General features: G+C 46.1%; 1 protein-coding gene across 1 annotated transcript in view; it reads right to left on the reverse strand.

Moving 5' to 3' along the window:
- The window catches only part of YTHDF2 (YTH N6-methyladenosine RNA binding protein 2), a 34,489-nt gene extending 20,865 nt beyond the window's left edge, over positions 1-13,624 (reverse strand). The window contains exons 1-4 of the mRNA XM_023219443.1: positions 12,528-13,624; positions 11,998-12,022; positions 11,341-11,420; positions 5,425-7,008 (exon numbers count right to left, since the gene is read on the reverse strand). Coding sequence (XP_023075211.1) covers positions 5,425-7,008; positions 11,341-11,420; positions 11,998-12,022; positions 12,528-12,554 — 1,716 coding nt within the window. The 5' untranslated portion in view covers positions 12,555-13,624. The remainder of the gene's footprint in view (positions 1-5,424; positions 7,009-11,340; positions 11,421-11,997; positions 12,023-12,527) is intronic.
- Between the last annotated feature and the right edge of the window lie 321 nt (positions 13,625-13,945).

The raw sequence follows: 13,945 nt of genomic DNA on the forward strand, positions 1-13,945 counted from the left end.
AAAAAAAAAAAAAAAAAAATCCATATACCTTTGACACATCTAACTACTAATGAACAAATATAAATATTTATACAAAAGGATGTTCAGTGTAGTGTTATTTTAATTAGAAAAAATAGGCCGGGCGCGGTGGCTCAAGCCTGTAATCCCAGCACTTTGGGAGGCCGAGACGGGCGGATCACGAGGTCAGGACATCGAGACGATCCTGGCTAACACGGTGAAACCCTGTCTCTACTAAAAATACAAAAACTAGCCGGGCGAGGGGCGCCTGTAGTCCCAGCTACTCCGGAGGCTGAGGCAGGAGAATGGCGTAAACCCGGGAGGCGGAGCTTGCAGTGAGCTGAGATCCGGCCACTGCACTCCAGTCAGGGCGACAGAGCGAGACTCCGCCTCAAAAAAAAAAAGAAAAAATATATTAAAATACAGATTGCTGACATATTCAACAATTAGGGATCGGTAAATTATAGTAAGTCTGACAACACTATGAAGCCAACAAAACTGATGTCATAGAGGAATACTTAACTAGCGAAAGGTTCTAAATAAATGCAGAAAGGTTTCACAACAGTATCTGTAGCATTCAACAAGGTAAACCACACCTTAAGCACAGTATATTGCTGTTTAAAAAAATAAAAGTCACATCTATCAAACATGTCACTAAAATTTGCTCTAAGTTTCAAGCCTGACAGATCCAATGCTTGAAGGTTCTATGTTACTCAATTAGATCATGCAGAACAAGTCAGTAATAATACTAGGCAAAAATGGCTGTGGCTCTGCTTCAGTGTGTTCTGCCAAGATACTGCCCAATCATGGAACTTTAGAACAGCTGTGACATCATCTTCAGGATGAAGTTTAAGTACTTCCCTACTTCTTTATGGGGTTACCACCCATTTGGCATGAAAGCTTTTGCAATCTCATAAATACTACAAAGATACACACACAAACACTTCACCTAAGGGAGTCCACCGTCTCAATGAGCTATGAGCCCCATAAAATCAGCTTATTAAAGCCTAATAAAGATTGTAAGAACAGTTTACAATCAGTTATGTAAAGATGTTAAGGAAAATATTAACCAACAGGAAAGTAAGGCAGTACTAACTAAAATGGTAACTGGGCTTAGAAGCATCTTCCTAAAATCCCAGCAATTTTTTTTTTCTTTTTTTTGAGACAGAGTCTCGCTCTATCACCCAGGCTGGAGTGCAGTGGCACAATCTCAGCTCACTGAAAGCTCCACCTCCCGGGTTCACACCATTCTCCTGCCTCAGCCACCCAAGTAACTAGGACTATAGGCACCTGCCACCACGCCCGGCTAATTTTTTGTATTTTTGGTAGAGACGTAGTTTCACCGTGTTAGCCAGGATGGTCTCAATCTCCTGACCTTGTGATCCATCCGTCTCAGCCTCCCAAAGTGCTGGGATGACAGGCGTGAGCCACCATGCCCAGCCAATCCCAGCAGTTCTTACAAGAGAGTAAACTAAAAAGTAACCTGACACAAGTATAACCAAAGCCTTTATTTTATTTGGTGGTTTGTTCACCAGCTGAGAACTAGGATCACTTATCAAGAGTCTTTATGGAATGGGTTTTTTTTATTTATTTATTTATTTTTTTTTTTTGAGACGGAGTTTTGCTCTTTCACCAGGTTGGAGTGCAGTGGCTCAATCTCAGCTCACTGCAACCTGTGCCTTCCTGGTTCAAGCAATTCTCCTGTCTCAGCCTCCCGAGTAGCTGGGATTACAGGCACCCGCCACCACGCCCAGCTAATCTTTGTATTTTTAGTAGACACAGGGTTTCACCACGTTGACCAGGTGGTCTCAATCTCCTGACCTCATGATCCGCCCGCCTCAGCCTCTCAAAGTGCTAAGATTACAGGCATGAGCCACCGCACCCAGCTAATGGTTCTAAACCATTGCACTCCAGCCTGGGAAACAGAGTGAGACTCCGTCTCAAAAAAAAAAGAACCATTAGTTAGCTTACCAAAGACCCTAAATTCTGTTTATTATTGCATTCATTCTATGAAAACATTAAAAGGCTGGTCAATTCCAACATAGGAATCTTACACCTACATATCAGGTTCAATTACCATTAAATGAACCACTCCAGCAAATGTAATCAAAATACATACTTGATTAAAAGCTGAATTTTTTTTTTTCTTTTTTTTGAGATGGAGTTTCACTCTTGTTGCCCACGCTGGAGTGCAATGGCATGATCTCTGCTTACTGCAACCTTGGCCTCCCAGGTCAAGCGATTCTCCTGCCTCAGCCTCCCAAGTAGCTGGGATTACAGGCATGCACCACCATGCCCGGCTAATTTTTTGTGTTTTTAGTAGAGACGGGGTTTCACCGTGCTGTCCAGGCAGGTCTCGAACTCCTGACCTCAGGTGATCCGCCTACCCTGGCCTCCCAAAGTGGTGGGATTACAGGCATAAGCCACAGCGCCTGGCCAAAAGCTAAATTAACAAAACCCAAATTTGCGACTTGTTTAGACAGAGTCTCCCTCTGTTGCCCAGACTGGAGTGCAGAGGCGTGATCTCACCTCACTGCAACCCCTGCCTCCCGGGTTCAAGAAATTATCCTGCCTCAGCCTCCCAAGCAGTTGGGATCACAGGTGCCCAAAACCAGACCCAGCTTTTTTTTTTTTTTTTTTTAGTTTTTGTTTTGTTTTGTTTTTTGTTTTTTTTGAGACGAAGTCTCGCTCCGTCACCCAGGCTGGAGTGCAGTGGCACCATCTCAGCTCACTGCAAGCTCCGCCTCCCGAGTTCACGCCATTCTCCCACCTCAGCCTTCCAAGTAGCTGGGACTATAGGCGCACATCACCATGCCCGGCTAATTTTTCGTATTTTCAGTAGAGATGGGGTTTCACCGTGTTAGCCAGGATGGTCTTGATCTCCTGACCTCGTGATCCGCCCACCTTGGCCTCCCAAAGTGCTGGGATTACAGATGTGAGCCACAGCGCCTGACCCTGTTTTAGCATTTTTAGTAGAGACGGGATTTCACCATGCTGGCCTCAAACTGCTGACCTCAAGTGATCGGCCCGCCTCTACCTACCAATGTGCTGGGATTACAGGTAAGAGCCACCCACGCTCAGCCTGCTACTCCATGTGTAAATCCTTATTTCTTCACCTGACCCCAGCAATGCAAAATTGAAAAGAAAATGAACCCGAATTTCCCCACTGGCCCTAACACATACCAAGTCTATCTTAACAACTATGCTGTGCATTAACATCATTTCCTTTCTGCTTTTAATCACAAGATGTAGGACAGAATTTTATTAGAAAGACTAATAAGATAGTACACATTTCAAGTGGATAAACCAAGCACCTAGATGCCCCTCACACATTTATAAATCTGCTATGCCACTAAAAGATGCCTAAAAGATCATGGCCTCCTAACTTGTCCCTCTAGAGTCAGGAGCCTGATGACCCCTTTAGAGCCCTTCAGATGTCTAGCAAAAAGTACCAATAAACTACTTTTTCTACAAAATACTGTAAATTTTATTTATCTTTGAGACAGAGTCTTGCTCTGTTGCCCTGGCTGGAGTGCAGTGATGCAATCATGGCTCACTACAGCCTCAAACTCCTGGGCTCAAGCGATCCTCCTTCCTCAGCCTCCAGAGTAGCTAGACCGGGTGTGTGCCACCATGCCCAACTAGTTTTTTTTTTTTTTAAGAGATGGGGTCTTACTACATTGCCCAGGCTAGTCTTAAACTCCTGGGCCCAAGCAATCCTCCTGCCTCGGCCTCCCAAAGTGTTCGGATTGCAAGCATGAGCCACCACACCAGGCCAAAATATGATAGTTTTTTTGGGGGGCGGTGGGGAGATGGAGTTTAGCTCTTGTTGCCCAGGCTAGAGCACAATCTCGGCTCACCGCAACCTCTGCCTTTGGGGTTCAAGTGATTCTCCTACCTCAGCCTCCCAAGTAGCTGGGATTACAGGCATGTGCCACCATGCCTGGCTAATTCTGTACTTTTAATAGAAATAAGGTTTCTCCATGTTGGTTAGGCTGGTCCTGACCTCAGGTGATCTGCCCACCTTAGTCTCCCAAAGTGCTGGGATTACAGGCGTGAGCCACTGTGCCCGGACTAATATGGAAGATTTTAAGTTAAACTATTAAATTGTGGGGAAGAGAGGAGTCACTGACAAGTATAACTCCATTTCTTATTAATCTGTACACACTGGAAGGTAAAATAGCAACTAACCCTACTTTAACTATACACCTCCAAGAAGACTGTACCGACGAGCCCTTCTTCCACTGCTAAAAGAAGTTCTCATAGAGCCGCCTAACAATGTCTCAGATCTTAGATCACATATAAGATCCCTACGAGTTCTTAACAAATTTAAGGAAAACAATGTTTGTTAGACTTTATTTTATATTTGAGATTCATCAGCTCAGGATTCTCTCAACCACTAATATATATGTATCTTCAAAGAAAAATTTCTCCTTGCCCATAATCTTTTCACCTATTTTCTATGTTTAACAATGTCTAGGCCAGCTGCAGTGGCTCACACCTGTAATCCCAGCACTTTGGGAAGAGGCAGGGGCAGATCACTTGAGCTCAGGAGTTTAAGAACAGCCTGGGCAACATGGTAAAATCCAGCTCTACAAAAAATATGAAAAACTAGCCAGGCATGGTGGTGCATGCCTGTGATCCCAGCTACTCAGGAGGCTGAGATGGGAGGATCACTTCAGCCCAGAAGGTGGAGGCTGGAGTGGGCCCAAATCATGCCACTGCACTCCAGCCTGGGCAACAGAGTGAGACCTTATCCAAAAAAAAGTAAGTATAAATCCCAAATAATATATGACTATCTGCTCCAACCAGTTTTATCATCCTTTTATAATGCTAAAGTTTACATTCATTCAATACTCACAAACGCTACCAACTCTTTCAAATTCAACTCTAATTTGAATCCATTCCTCATCATTCTGCCCAAGATTCCCACTTGTTACAGAGGAATCAGAAAGTGACTCTTTTACACTGCCAATTGTCACAGGGAAGACAGAAGTGATTTCAAGAGTTGGTGACGATATATTGACTCTCGAAAATAACCACAAAATGCCAGCAAAGCCAAGTTAATCCAACAGAGAAATTTCGATTTTTCTCTGCCATATTATAGCCTCAATCTTCTGCTTTAATTTCTATGGTTTTATCACTTCCATTACCCCTCTGCATCTCTTTTGACTCATTCTTCACCTTTCTGCATTGTGTACTGTTTCTGCTTTCCTTTCAAAGTTCATATTTCTGTCCTCTACTAACGTTCTCACATACCTTCACATTAGGGTTCAAGTATCAGAACCAATTATACTTCTATAAAGCCTTGAACTGTTAAGTGATACTGTATTCATTTACAGAGTTCTTAATAATGGTTCACTATATATAATACTTCTGTTCTAATTCCTCCTTCCCTAAAAATCTTAAGAATGTTAAGTGGGTTACCTTTTTAACACTTTCTTCTTCCTCTTGGCGTTTCTCATAGTGTGAGAAGTCATCAAAAATGGAAGTGGTGTGCTTGTAGCTGGCTATAATTTTCAACACCTGCTTAGCCTTTTCCAGAGGCACTTCCTGAGTGTCCCTAGAGTTGGTCACTGGTTTATTCTCGTTGTTCTCTAGGCGAATGTGTCGCAGTTGGCTATTGGGAACGTCCTTCACAAAAATCCACCTGACATCAAAACGACCCTTCCATTTGTCCTGGGACCACACACCTGCACATGTGTTGTAGTCCACAGCAGATTTCATCTCTGCAACGCCACAGAAGTGTCCACTGCCGTTGACACTGAAAAGTAAGTAAACGGGGCCTTTCCCGTTCATGGAACGATAAGCAGCATCCAGTCTCTTGTTACCATGCTCTGTGCTGCACCAAATATTATACTTAATGGAACGGTGAATATCGTCCTCAGAGTAGCTCTTAATGATGAAAACCCGGCCATGTTTCAGATTCCAGTCAAAATCTTTGGGGTTATAGTTATTAATGGACCGAAGCTTCTCCAACACTGGGTGGGGTTCTGAAGAAGTAGATCCAGAACCAGCCTGAGACTGTCCTACTCCATTACCATCCACCCCATTATGACCGAACCCACTGCCACGGTTCCGAGGTGCTACCCAGCGGGTTGGCTGAGCTGCCTGTTGCTGGACTGAAAGCTGGGCAGGCTGTGGTGGAGGTGGAGGCAATGGCTGTGTCTGTTGGCCTACTGATGCCTGAGCCACTGGTGGGCTATTGTTAGCCTGCTGACCTACAGGCTGAGGAGACCCCTGGGTTGGCTGACCTATATTCTGAACCAAAGCCTGTGAGGGGGCTTTTGTAACGGGACCCTTGTTATCCCAAGTTCCAATATCCATGTTATGCTTTATCGGGGGTGGCGGAAGACTTGACCCTGCAATGCCATTCTTCGTCTTCAGTTTAGGTTGCTGTTTTGCAGGCTTGCTAGCAATATCAGCCCAAGATGCTGGTTTTGGAGGAGCAATAGTGGCTGGAGGCAAACTATTGGAAGCCACGATGTTACTAGTAATGGACCCACTACCAACAGCAGAACCTACAACTTTTGGAACATTGCTTGCAACTTCTGTGCTACCCAACTTCAGTGCTGCCATCCCTTGGTCTATAGTATTCATGCCAGGAGCCTTATTGAGGGTCTCATTGGCAAAAGCTGACTGTCCATCAATCATGGCTCCACCTAAGGAGCTAGGTGCATAAGCATAATTGCTACTATATCCAGAGCTCTGAGTAGACTGTCCCTGAGAACTGTTATTTCCCCATGCTGAGAAGTCAATCCCACTGGGAAAGAAATTAAAACCATGTTGACCAAGAAATGGAGTGCTACCTAGGGCTCCTGGTTGCCCAAACATTGCATCTGGTAGGAAGTGGGGCTCTCCGTTGCTCAGTTGTCCATAAGAAGTTAAATAGGGCATGGCTGTGTCACCCCCAGTAGACCAAGCAGCTTCACCCAAAGAATAGGAGAAGCCAATGGAGGGACTGTAGTAACTGGGTAAGTAGGAATCTGACATGGCAGTATATGCATTATTCTGTGGAAGAAAAAAAAAAGGCAAATCAAAACACAAAGAATTATTATCAGGCTCTTTCCTCCCCCCACCTAGTTACACAATTCAAATATACTATAAAAAGGAGTGTGCGGGCTGGGCATGGTGGCTCACACCTGTAATCCCTACACTTTGGGAGGCGGAGGTGGTCAGATCACCTGAGGTCAGGAGTTTGAGACCAACCGGGCCAACGTGACGAAACCCTGTCTACTTGGGAGGCCTGAGGCAGGAGAATCACTTGAACCCGGGAGGCGGAGGTTGCAGTGAGCTGAGATTGCACCACTGCACTCCAGCCTGTGGGCAACAAGAGTGAAACTCCACCTCAAAAAAAAACAGTATGTGCAGCACATCAGATGATTTCCTATAAACACAAGGGCATTTTTTCTATCATAAGAAATTTTGGTGTAGTAATTGAAACATTTAAACATTTAAAGTTAAGCTGATACAGTGAACATGGGCCTTAGCTTTAGCACTACAACTAAGAGAAAACTTAGCATTTCACAAACTAAGTCCTGAATGTTGAGGTAATCCTTTTAGCAACTACCTACGCAAACCAGGTGATAATAAAATAATAACAAAAAGAAATGGAAATGTCAAGTTCTAGCCCAAATGTCTGTAGTCATTTCTCAATCATAAACCCAAAAGCAAGGTTCACAACCAGTTTATAGTGCTAGCCTCTTGGCAAACTACCTGGGAATATCAACAGATTCCACTACTTAGTTATAACCTCAAAAGGAAATGCACAGTGGTTTCTGGAGGATGTAAAATGAGAAAAATGGCTGGGTGCAGTGGCTCCCGCCTGTAATCCCAGAACTTTGGGAGACAGAGAGAGGTGGATGACTTGAGGTCAGTTCGAGACCAGCCTGGCCATCATGACAAAACCCAGTCTCTACTAAAAATACAAAAAATTAGCCAGGCATGGTGGCACACACTTGTAATCCCAGCTACTCAGGAGGCTCAGGCAGCAGAATCACTTGAATCCAGTAGGTAGAGGTTGCAGTGAGCCCAAATGGCACCACTGCACTCCAGCCTGGGCAACAGAGCCAGACAGTCTCAAAAAATAAATAAACAAAAACAGGCCGGGCACGGTGGCTTACGCCTCTAATTCCAGCACTCTGGGAGGCTGAGGCGGGCAAATCACTTGAGGCCAGGAGTTGGGGACCAGCCTGGCCAACATGATGAAACCCCGTCTCTACTAAAAATACAAAAATTAGCCGGGCATGGCAGCACCTGCCTGTAATCCCAGCTATTCGGGAGGCTAAGGTGGGAGAACTGATTGAACTCAGGAGATGGAGGTTGCAGTGAGCCAGATTGTGCCACTGCACTGCAGCCTGGGCGACAGAGCAAGACTCTGTCTCAAGAAATAGATAAATAAATAAAAATATATAAATACATAAAAACAAAAGTGAAGTCTTTTTTTTTGAGACGGAGTCTCGCTCTGTCGCCCAGGCTGGAGTGCAGTGGCCGGATCTCAGCTCCCTGCAAGCTCCGCCTCCCGGGTTTACGCCATTCTCCTGCCTCAGCCTCCCGAGTAGCGGGGACTACAGGCGCCCGCCACCACGCCCGGCTAGTTTTTTGTATTTTTTTTTAGTAGAGACGGGGGTTTCAACGTGTTAGCCAGGATGGTCTCGATCTTCTGACCTCGTGATCCGCCCGTCTCGGCCTCCCAAAGTGCTGGGATTACAGGCTTGAGCCACCGCGCCCGGCCAAGTGAAGTCTTTTCACACATACTTTTTCCATATTTAAAAGTTCTCACAAAGGTAAGGTTAAAAATTTTAGGTCAGGCGTGGTGGCTCACACCTGTAATCCCAGCACTTTGGGAGGCCGGGGCAGGCGGATCACGAGGTCAGGAGATCAAGACCATCCTGGCTAACATGGTGAAACCCCGTCTCTACTAAAAATACAAAAAATTAGCCAGGCATGGTGACGTGTGCCTGTAGTCCCAGCTACTCAGGAGGCTGAGGCAGAGCTTGCAATGAGCTGAGATCGTGCCACTGCACTCCAGCCTGGGTGACAGAGCAAGACTCCGCCTCAAAAAAAAAAAAAAAAAAATTTTTACAGACCCAAATCCATATGTGTAAGAAATTCGGCCTATAATCTATGGATTAAACTGGAAGTATTATTCCAAAATAGGGTAATGAAAAGTTGGCAAAAAAGTAGATAACTTACTCTAGACAATAAACTAGATTCTCAGGTTAACCTTCCTCATCTACTCATGTAAGATTTATATTATTACCCAAATTTTTTTAAACAAAGACATTTAAGCTTAGCCTTACCTGAGAAAGAAAAATCAAATGCACTTAATATCACAGGTTATGCCAACATACAGTTGAATGTCTAAACCTGACCTGGCAGGCTCCCACATGCTCAAGCTCAAAAATCTGAATTACACAATGTTTTACAAGAACTACCTAGAATTATGTTTCTAAATGCTCCCACTCTCTCTGTTATAATGATTATGTAAGCAAACTACTTCAATAGCAGGAACCTATTAATAGTTCATTCCTCTACTTCCTTCCCTACTTTTCCTGATTAACTGGTTGTGTTTTGTGAAAACTTTTTTCCAATCACTTGCTCAAGTGGTTTCTATACTTTTCATGTTAAAAAATTTTACACAGGGATTCTACAAGTTTTCTGTGATAATCGGCTCCATATATGCGCATGCAATTATTCAGGACTACTAACTGTATTTCATACAGCATATCTTCAGAACTTATAAACTTCTTGACCTTTTAGGGCATTTTGGAAGACATATTGCCAATTTTCCTTTTGGCCTATTAATCTGGGGAGTAACATTAGTTACAACTATGTAACTATGTCTTTGGGATCAGAGATAATAACACAAAAGAACTGCTGAATCAAACAAGTTTCTACATGCACAGGTCATATTAGTATTTGAATCTACATGCAACTTTACACTAAAAGATTACACCGCAAAAACCTCCAACATTACTGATCTTCGTTTGTGCTAAACAGTATTTTAACTTTCACTCCATTTTATAAATCCTATACCTCCCTTCAGTGAAAAATAGTTAGTCTCCACAGATGTAGGTGTAGCTCAACTCAAAAATTTCCTGACTCAGCCGAGCATGGTGACGTACACCTATAATTCCAACACTTCTGAGAGGTCGAGGAGGGCGGACCTCTTGAGCTCAGGAATTCAAGACCTGATGGGACAACATAGTGAAACCCCCATCTCCACAAAAAATACAAAAAATTAGCCGGGCATGGTGGTCCCAACTACTTGGGAGGCTGAGGTGGGCAAGATCACCTGGTACGCTGAGGTTGCACCACTGCACTCCAGCCTGGGTGACAACAGTAACACTACATCTCAAAAAAAATTTTTTTTCCTAACTCCAAAATAGTTCTGATAATCTAAGAACCCATAAACTAGAAAAAAGAAAGAGAGCCAGTCCTCCAGCACTGAATGAAGTTCAGGTGACTATTTTTTAGAGAACAGGTCTTGTTCTGTCACCCAGGCTGGAGTGCAGTGGCTTTTCACAGGTATGATCGTAGATAGCTCGCTGCAGCTTCAAGCTTCTGGGCTCAAGAGATCTTCCCGCCTCCAGGTGATTTTATGTTAGAACTTTCCCTATCATACTAATCCAAAGTTTTCTGGGGTGAAAATTCAGAATATTTAACACTTGCAAGAATTCCTAAATTCTGCACTGCTACATTCTTGGTAAGGAGGAAGATAATTATTCATGCATATGTTACTGCCAGCAATCAGTATTACGTTCTCGATATAGTATGTTTGCTGACATTACAGAGATGGGAATCTCAACAGCCTCAGACATTTTCAGTAACTGTTCTGTAACACATTAATAGGTATTAAGGAGGTGAACCCTCAGAGCATGGGATTTCCTGATAGAGGGCAGAGAAAAAATACAGGTGTTAAGAAAGTGAATCCTCGGCTAGGCGTGGTGGCTCACGCCTGTAATCCCAGCACTTTGGGAGGCCAGGCGGGTGGATCACCAGAGGTCAGGAGTTCAAGACCAGCCTGGCCAACATGAAACCCCATCTCTATTAAAAAAAAAAAAAAAAAAACAGAAAAACTAGCTAGGAGCGGTGGTGCACACCTGTAATCCCAGCTACTCAGGAGGCTGAGACAGGAGAATCGCTTGAACCCGAGAGGCAAAGATTGGAGTGAGCCAAGATTGCGCCACTACACCCCAGCCTGGGTGACAGAGCGAGACTCGGTCTCGAAAAAGAAAAAAGAAAGTGAATCCTCAGAAAACGGGATGTATTGGTAGAAGGCAGAGAAAGAATATACTACATACACCCTTCGATCAGATATGTAAATAGTTAACTACTCACGGGCCTTGCCTGTGGACTCAAGTAAGGTTCAAAATCATCATCGTTTAATCCATCCTTTTGATGTACAGATCCATTTTGTACTAAAGAAAAAAAAAAAAACTCAATTAGGAGTGTCCCAATCCTATAATCTTCCTCTCAAATTAGTCCATATATGCTAACTAGAGAAAAACCTTACTAGTTAACAAAGCTTGTAAGATTGAACTTCAAAAGGGTAAGAGATGAGAGTGAATGCTGAAGCGATAGTCGCCAGTGAAAATGCCCCCTCCACCCAGAGCAAGTTGATCTAAAAAGGTCATTTTATTGGCTCCTCTGGATTTCCATTCCCTCCCGCTTCCCCTCCCCCATCACATGAGAGTACTTCCAGAGAGTGATCCACGAGGATGAAAAACAAAGGCCTTTTAAGACCTACAGGAAACTAAGGACCTGGAGCGTTTCAAAACCCAATCCACCCCCACCCTTAATGAATTACTCCTTGTTAGCGAAAAAGCTGTTCGCCAGCTGCAAGAACACACCGAAAGGGTCAAATACTTAAGTGTGCGGCACCTGCGAACTAAGCGGCTTCCGAAGGTCCTCCGCCCGGGGCGCTTCCCGGAGACCCCGCCCCCACCGCCCCGCGTCCCCCTCCCGGCCCAGGGCCACCGGTGGCGCGGGGCTTACCTTTGTTTCCTTGACCTTTTGGTCTCTGCAGGGGAAGGAAATGTCGCCGAGCAGCAAGTTGTCCGAAGGAGAAATGGAAAAGGAAGAACAAATTAAGGCAGGGCCCGAAGGGAGAATAAAGGAGCAGGCCCGAGGGGAGGCGTCAGGAATGGTAGGGAGGAAGAGGCTGAAAATGGGAGGCGGGGGAGAGCGCCAGGGCCGTGGGGCAGGGAAGAAAACGCGGCAGACGCGCCAGCTGCAACGCGAGGAACCCAAGGTCTTAAGGAAGGGGAAGGAAACAAGGAAGGAAAACGAGGCCCGCTTAGAGAAGGGAACGCGGCGCGGCCCGGCCCGTGGGCTCCAAGGCCCAAGGAGAAGCGGGAAGAGCAGGCTGAGGGCGAGGCGCCGGGCGCGGCCGGCCTGAGAGGCCCGAAACCTGGCCCGCGAGAGGCGCCGCCTCGGCTCGGCCTGCTCGGGGGCGGCTGGCCCGGGCCTAGTCGGGCTCCCTCTCGCCTCACACAATGGCCGAGGCATGCGGGCCGGGCCTGTACCTGCTCCAAGAGGCTGCTGGCCGACATGGCTCTCGGATCCTCGCGGGCGGCGACGGCGGCGAACTCTCCTCAGCGCGGCGGCGGTGGCAGATGAGCCCCGGCTGCGGGAGCAGGCGGCGGCTTTTGTCCCTGACACTCGGGGGCCTCGGCGGACGCAGCGGAGACACAGCGCGCGGCTCAGGCTCCGGCTCCGATTCGGCGACGCTCTAGCCCAAGAGCTCAACGCCCGTCTCTATGCTTTTACGCGCGCGCCCGCCCCTCACCGCCGAAAGCAGAGCGCCGAACAGCGGAGGCGGACGGCGCGCGCTGCGCGAGCGCTGACTCTCACATTCACTCACCCACGCGGAAGGGGCCTGGCGCGAAGCACCCCGGGAAGGGAGAGGCCGGCCGCGGCGCCCTCTGGCGGATTGGAGGAGCGGAAGCTGTGCTCACGGCCTCCCCGCCCCCACCGCCCCGGGATTAAGGCCTAGGGGGTTGGGGACGACCAGGGTCGCACCACGAGGTTTTTGACTAACACCTGGAAAGACTAGCTTTGGCTTCAGAAAAACGACAAAAGCCGGTTTCTCAGTGAGGGAGGGGCCTCCAAAGCCCGCGAGACCTTAAAATGAACCTGCCTCCCAGCTGCAAGTGATACCCCACCCCCATCTGGGAGGTAACCCGACCCCTGGGGAGTCACACCGCCCTCAGGGAAACTTCTTGGGGGCCCTGTCCGGGAGTGACTTGCCCCCGGCCCCGCGAGGGGCTTGGTCCTGCTCCTCAGTTAGCAGACTACAGAAAGAGTACCCAGAAAGCAAAACGCTCACTGAAAGAATCCAGTCTCCTGCAAAAGACATTCACTCCTCAGCATTGCAGGAAGGAGAATCTACAATTTATTTTCGGGGAAATCGCTGGACCCCAAGATAATCTGTTCAACTGTGGACTTTATTTCCAAGAAAAATACACCTCACGCATCTACACAAAACTTTCAAGGAGTCCGGACAACCTATGAATCTTAAGGACCTTAGGGAAGCAAGGAAATTAACATTATTGAAATACCAGCTGTGGGCCAGACTTTGTTAGGTATTTTCAAACACATTAAAGTCTTTCGACAACTTCAAAATCGCTGTCAGTCTTTCGGTTTTTTACGACTGGAAAAACAGAAAGGTTAAGTAATGTGCCCAAGTTTACAAAGCTGTTAAATAGCCAGGTCTATCTGACACTAACATAATGGTATCTCTCTACCCCTACGAGAGACTCTATGTTAGGGAACCAGAATTTAGGGGAGATGCAAAGGATGGGCAAAAATATTTTCAATCACAAACAAAGCCAACTCATACAGGAATACTTGATACTAGGAAACCCCATATAATAGCTTTTGTTATGGCAAGTATGTCGTGGTAAACAGGTAACTAATGCACTAATTGTCAACCTCATGCTAT

The sequence above is a fragment of the Piliocolobus tephrosceles genome, chromosome 1 (assembly GCF_002776525.5).
Source record: "Piliocolobus tephrosceles isolate RC106 chromosome 1, ASM277652v3, whole genome shotgun sequence".
In the NCBI taxonomy this organism is placed as follows: domain Eukaryota; kingdom Metazoa; phylum Chordata; class Mammalia; order Primates; family Cercopithecidae; genus Piliocolobus; species Piliocolobus tephrosceles.